The 6,594-nt window shown below is 38.4% G+C and overlaps 1 protein-coding gene across 3 annotated transcripts in view; it reads right to left on the bottom strand.

Moving 5' to 3' along the window:
• Positions 1-210: 210 nt before the first annotated feature.
• LOC131980073 (receptor-type tyrosine-protein phosphatase N2-like) overlaps positions 211-6,594 on the bottom strand; it is a 314,375-nt gene continuing 307,991 nt past the window's right edge. For all 3 annotated transcript variants that reach the window (XM_059344220.1, XM_059344221.1, XM_059344222.1), the window contains exon 23: positions 211-3,678. In XM_059344220.1, coding sequence (XP_059200203.1) covers positions 3,607-3,678 — 72 coding nt within the window. In that variant the 3' untranslated portion in view covers positions 211-3,606. The remainder of the gene's footprint in view (positions 3,679-6,594) is intronic.

Raw genomic sequence — 6,594 nt, 5'->3', positions numbered from 1 at the left:
TTCCTGGATGAGTGTAAAAAAAAAAAAAAAAAAATCACGCCTAACCTAACGCCGCCATGTCTGATTAAAAATGCAGCCGGTTGTTAGGTGCTCGATAAAACAGATGTTTCGACGCCCACCCAGATGGTACAAATGATTGTGTACAAATACATCCCGAGCACAAGTTTTGTGAACAGTGGTAAGACAGAAAAAAGAGACAAAACTAACAAGTCAGGATTGCATTACATTACTGCATCGACAATGAGACTTTATTCACAAGTTGTTTACACCAATAGAACAAAATATCTTCTGTTGTTTTTTTGGTTTATGTACAGTGTTAATGCAACAGACCAGCCATCTATTGATACTTGATGAAATGTGTGAAAGACAAAACTGCATTGGGGGAATATGACCTACTGAGGAAATACCCATTATAAGAAGTTTAGTTTTGACTGGCATTAGAAATGGCTGGTAGAATCAGATAATTAAAATTCTTTCAATACATACTTCCAACATACATGAAGGTATCACTTAGATCCCGTATTACATCACATAACAGGCTGTTATAAGGACCATTTCTTGCAGAAAGTTTCAATCTTGTGATGAAAAATGGAGTTGATTCCAACAACATGACACCAGCTTGCTGCAGCATTACATCATATCGACACTGCGCTACCTTTCAACTCTCTCTTAACCATGATCTGCACAGTCTAAAGATGATAATCCTTGGCTTTTGCACTTTTTAAGGTCCTTGGAGCTTCTCGTGCAATACAAAAGTCTAAAATAAAAGCGAACACTTGTTTGTTTGCTTGAAGAGTTTTGCTAAGATCGTCTTGAGGCCACAAGAAAATACAGCACACTGATTTGCTGAATAAATAGCCATGCACTAGTAGCATAGTACGCAAGTCATATTATTAGTGATTCAAATACACAAAGAAAACTAGAATTTGATGGACAGAATCTTTAAAACTGTTCATTTAGTGACAGCCAATTGGAAGCAGTGAAATTAAGGTGATTTTACACAAACTATGAGCTGTTTCCCAAAGGTATCTTTAGATAACAATATGTTTGTGTATGAGTACTATTACTCTCAGCCAATAAACACAGTGATATATGGGTAAAACTTTAAAGTCCTCACCAAAAAAAAAAATGCTTAAGGACGTACTAGCAGCTTATTAAGACCCATATTATGTTGTTGTTAGGTGGCAACCTCTAGTGGCTGTATAAATTAGTACTAGAGCAAAGGAGGAAGTCAAGTGATGTGATATAAAGAGCAGCAAAATCCGCATATTGGACTGCTTGCTTGGACATTTGCCGCTAAATTAAATAAATGATCATGTTAGTACGTAACCATGTCACATATTTAAATGTACTAATTTTAACCAAACCCATGTTCTTTTCTTTGTGTTTAGTTTTAATCATTTTAAATAGAACTGTCTAAATGTAATTGTTGGAGTAAATGGCAAACAGCCTATTCTGACTTTTAGGTATATTGTTGTGTTAGTTATCTGTTTACCCAAAAACCCAGGGAGTTACTTTTATTTGGAAAGGTAAGAAAAACGAAACGATCTTTTGCTCGTGTTCAACAGGTTACCAGAAACATTCAATATAATGGCTACTTGTAAAATATGTGAGTTTAATTGCCTTTAATTGTGCTGTAAGAATCTAAAATAAGTCCAACAGACACAGACTGTAGGATTGATTGCATCTTAAAGCACCATACTAGACCCCCTTTAAATATACAAAGCAATTATACTTCTAATTACTGCTGACAATCTATGAATCCATGTGGGAAACCTTCAGACTTTTAAAGTAGTCTGTCTGCTTTTTAGGCAGCCATTAGTTTCAATTCATTTCCATACAATATGATAATCAACTCACAGACTCTTCAAACCTTCTACATATAATTAAGATGGAATATTTGCTTCAACTTAATTTATTTTTTGAATTTTAATGAGGTTGGAAGTGAAGAAAAAGTCAGCACTGCCATTTTTTATCCACTAAGGTAAAATACTGCAGGGAAACGAAAGGAGCATGATAAAACATTTCATTTTCATGTCACAGCAGAACAAAAATTCAGTTATTCTCAAGATGCCTTTGGGAAAAACCAGCTGACAAGTGTCACTGCTACTAGTTTTCAATGCAACACAGGTTCAGCTACTGTACATGTACAAATCATCCATTAATGCTACATAGAAGAACTGCTATTCAGAAGCAAGACTATCCTCTTTGATCATAAAAGTACCAGTCAGAAACACTTTATTTTTTAATGGCATCATTCCAGCGTTCTGTGGTTCAAAGTTATTAATCATTTATTATTCAAAGTATGCAAGATTACTGCTGTTGAACTATTTCAAAGACTTTCACAAACTTTTGGACAGAGGGTAACTTCCTGTCGCCGGATTTTTAAAGACATGCTTTTTCTTTAGTGTTTATCTGAGATTTCCATTCCAGCAAACCTTTAATCCACAGGTTAATCCGCTGCAATAAGGCCATTTTAAAATAAAGTGTTCCACACTAGCCTAGTTTCCACGTGGCTGGACACAAGTCCATCTACTGTGTTTTTATTAAGGCAGACATGAGTGTAACTTCACTGACAAGCCACGATATTGGTTGTCCACGAGAGATAACGATTCAGGTTGAAGAAACACAATATTGCTTCTACTAAGATAATGAGAATTACACGTCGAAAAAATATATATCCATATTATTTTACCTCACATCCAGTACCAGCATCTTTTTAATTTTCTCACAGTAAGAGGAAAATTGCAGAATGGAGTTGTCACAATTTTTGGAAACAACACCCCCACTGGCAGTTTTTCATCACTTACTGTTGAGATAAAATAAATCCTCAATGCCAGATAAAATCACAGATGAGTTGCACTGTGACACAAGATATCAGAAAGCTCTAAAAATCAGACACAAGTACGATTTTTGTGATACAGAGACATGATGATCAACATCACACACACTCAGAAACAAAGACTAATCCAACAGAAGCTATAATAAATACACTCTTAACAGAATCTAGAGAAACATTTTTATCAATATATGAAAAATGTGTTTGAATGTGGCTTTGGAAAACAGGCTGCATGGATCATTACAATAGAAGGAAGGTCTATCTATGTTCAGGATTGGTTCAACGGGTTCCTGGCACAATGTTTACTAAGATGGGAGGAGAGGAGGAGATGGGGAAAGGAGGGGGCGATGAGTGGAAGGAAAAGGAGAGGAGACATAAGAGATAGGAGGTCGTTAAAATGAGGAAATGTAGGGCGAGGAAAGGGGGAGATATTTGGAAAAAACGGACAAGAGAGAATAGCGAGATATAGTGGAAGAAGGTGGGGAGAGATAGATGAAGCAATGAGACAGCGTGGAAGAGGAGAGGACAGGAAAAGACAAGAAAAAATTTGCAGCAACTGGATTGAGGGAAAAAAGGAGGAAAACTGGGATGACAAGTTGAGAAAAGAGGAGACAGAATGAGACAGAAGGGAAGAACGAGAGGAGAAAGGAGGAGGTGGAAACAGGAGAGAGTATTGAGGAGATGGGAGGAGGAAACATGAGGGAGTATAACAGGGACTGTCCTCTAAATGAGACAGAAGGAGGTCCATCAGAAGGAGGTGCTCCTTCCTACTGTGGAAGAGCTTTCAGAATGGCGTTCACCTCCTCGGCCACGGCCGTCAACGCAAACTCAAACTGATCCTGCAGGAAGATGAAGAAAGGGAAAAAAGAGAGAAGAAAGAAAAAAGTAGTAGTGAATCACCTGTGGGAATAATCTGGACATTACAGTGGATTAGATCCAAGTGTGATTTCAGTGATATGTGCAGCCGAAGAGCCCTTTGGAAAAACTTTTAAATGTTTTAAAATGTTTGGCCTCAGGTGTTGCTTTCATGAGATCCGCTCATCTAAACAACTTCACACTCGACACAGTGCTACTGATAATAGACCTGCCATCACAGAGCTGCATGCCCGAGCAATGCTAGAGTACAGGTGCCATTTGCTAACAGCTATAGCTATTTGGGACCAGGCTATTTCCAAGAACAAAAGCATTTCCTCTTAAACAATATATTATCATTGGTTTATCTGCCTTCATCTATTCTTAAATGTACTGTAGCAAGCAACGGAGATCAAACTCTACCCAGCATGCAGTTCTGCAGTGTAACAGTTGATGGGTTACATAATGCACTATTAAAACATATGTCCTGCAGATCCTGTAGAACATAATTCTGCACTGTTCCTGCAAAGTCCTGCTTTTGTTCCCCCCAAACATCTGTACATTCAGTTTGATTTAATCTCTTTGACAGGTTTACTCTTAGTGACAGGTGAGTGGTGGGGAAAAAAAAATCTATATTTTGATTTACAGTTGACAATGTAACATTATAATGTTCTTATTAGAGAAGTTGGAATTGCACATCAATCAAAGCACAGAGCACAGTTTTCTTTCGAAAAGTTGCAAAGACAGAATTATCTATAATAAATGTGATTTTAAAGTTCCCCTCCAGACATGTTTTACTCTGCTTTGATTCATATTTTATTAAACATGGTGTTTCCCACTTAAAAAAAAACAAACTTTGAGCAAAGGCTGGAAACACATCTACTCTTTTTTTTTTAAAGATAATTTTTTTGGCATTTTTTTGCTTTATTGAAAGTGATATATTGAAAGGGGGGTGATAGAGGGGAAGACATGTGGCAAAGGGAGCACAGGCCGGATTCGAACCCGGCTCTGCCGCAGCAAGGACTCAGCCTACATGGTAAGCGCTCTACCAGTGTGAGCCACCAGGACGCCCCACATACATCTACTCTTTGAAAAATTCTGGATCTGGTCAACGCTGGTTGTGCTAGGTTGACTGGTGAAAGAGCAGTGTGAGCTGGGTGTGGCTTGATCAGCAGAGATAGCTTCAGCGTCTGGTCTATTTTCTTCGTTAGAGGAAACATCAGTGAGCCCCCAGACTCAATAACCCCGATATTGTAGTAAAAATCTGCACTTGAGTCCATTGAAAATGTAATAAAACCTGATGATGTAATAACTTCCCGATAATGTAATAAAGGGCATTTCCCAATAATGTAGTACACTTTTTACCAATAATGTAATAAAGTATAACACCAAGCACCTTTAGATTTCAAGAAGCTGTTGAATGCATTCGTGTGTCATGGATACCTCGTTTTGACCCGTTCATCCGCATGAACGGGTCAAAAGTTAATAAACATTCAACTTTGACCTGTTGGTGGCACTAGAGCTCTTGAGCTAGTGTTGCCTACACAGTATCACCACTTGAACCCAAGTAATGGGTGGTCTGCTGTTAAATTACTACAATGTTGGGGAATTATTACATTATCAGGACTTGCGAATAATGTTATACTTTACTACATTATTGGTAAAAAAGTGTATTACATTATTGAGAAATGCACTTTATTACATTATCGGGAAGTTATTACATTGTCAGCTTTTATTACATTTTCAATGGACTCAAGTGCAGATTTTTATTACATTATCGGGGTTATTACATTATCGGGAATTTATTACATCATCAGGTTCTACAACCCCCTATAGTGACAAACCTTCAGGTCAGTATAGTGGAGGTCAGAAAATTTAGGCGACATAAAAAGGACAAAACACATTTCTGAGTAGAGGGAACTTAAAGTAGGATTACTGCTGAAAATGCCCTCTTGGTAAATGCTGCAACCTTTATTTTGAAACGTCTAGAAGTCATATTTCATAATGTTTGGAAGACCCACACACTGGGCTGACTGTATCATTACAGGAAGTGGAAGATAAAGCGCCAGAATAACATCTCCCCTCATCAGAAGCAGAAATGAAATCAGAGAGGCGAGGCCAGCACTCTGCACCACGAGGGGAATCAATGTGTGAGGAACGCAGCGAGAGCTCTGTGACAGCCGTTTGTTCAGGATGCATGGTTTAATAAAGCCCGGATCGATACGGCTGATGTTTTACACACATCCTGGTTTTCCTTTCTAATTATGTTCACAGATCAGATGGTAATTGAAGTTTCCAGACAGGCCAGGCGTCAGCTTGCGTGACGGAGAATGACTGGTTGTTTGAGGTGGAGCTCTGAGGCCTCTGAGGCTGTGCAACATTAGGATTTACTGTACTGCATGTGTCTGTGCAAAATATAACACCAACAAAGGATTTACAAACTCTTAACCTTACCTAAAATGTGTGTGTTTAACTTTTCTGACCTCGATCATTCCCTCTCCTAATACTTCTAAAAAATAAAAAAACTTCATGGAACCTCATTTCCATTTCAAGTACTCTTTTCATTCGGTTCAGAAAACTAAGAAAGCTGCCTCAGAACTTCTGATAGTGTTACCCTGGGAGCAGGTTTTAGCACAGATTATCACCACCCATTTGAATTCTATACATATTCCTGTGTGATCTGTGCAGACCTGACTATAATCCTTGTTCAATTACTTCTCAGAAATCGATTGATCTCGCCTGATGTGAAGGAACGAGCCTCCCCAAAAAACTGCAAATCCAGCCTATCTCACACTGGGCCAGCATCAGACTTTCAGATAAAATGAAGCTTTAATCGAGGAGTGATTTACTGTTAGAGAGGCCGCACGGTGACGTGGAGGTCGCAGGTTTGATCCCAGCGACTG

This window comes from Centropristis striata, chromosome 11 (assembly GCF_030273125.1).
Source record: "Centropristis striata isolate RG_2023a ecotype Rhode Island chromosome 11, C.striata_1.0, whole genome shotgun sequence".
Classification (NCBI taxonomy): Eukaryota; Metazoa; Chordata; class Actinopteri; order Perciformes; family Serranidae; genus Centropristis; species Centropristis striata.
The sequence above is the reverse complement of the archived record's forward strand: the minus strand, read 5'-3'. Positions and strand labels throughout refer to the sequence as shown.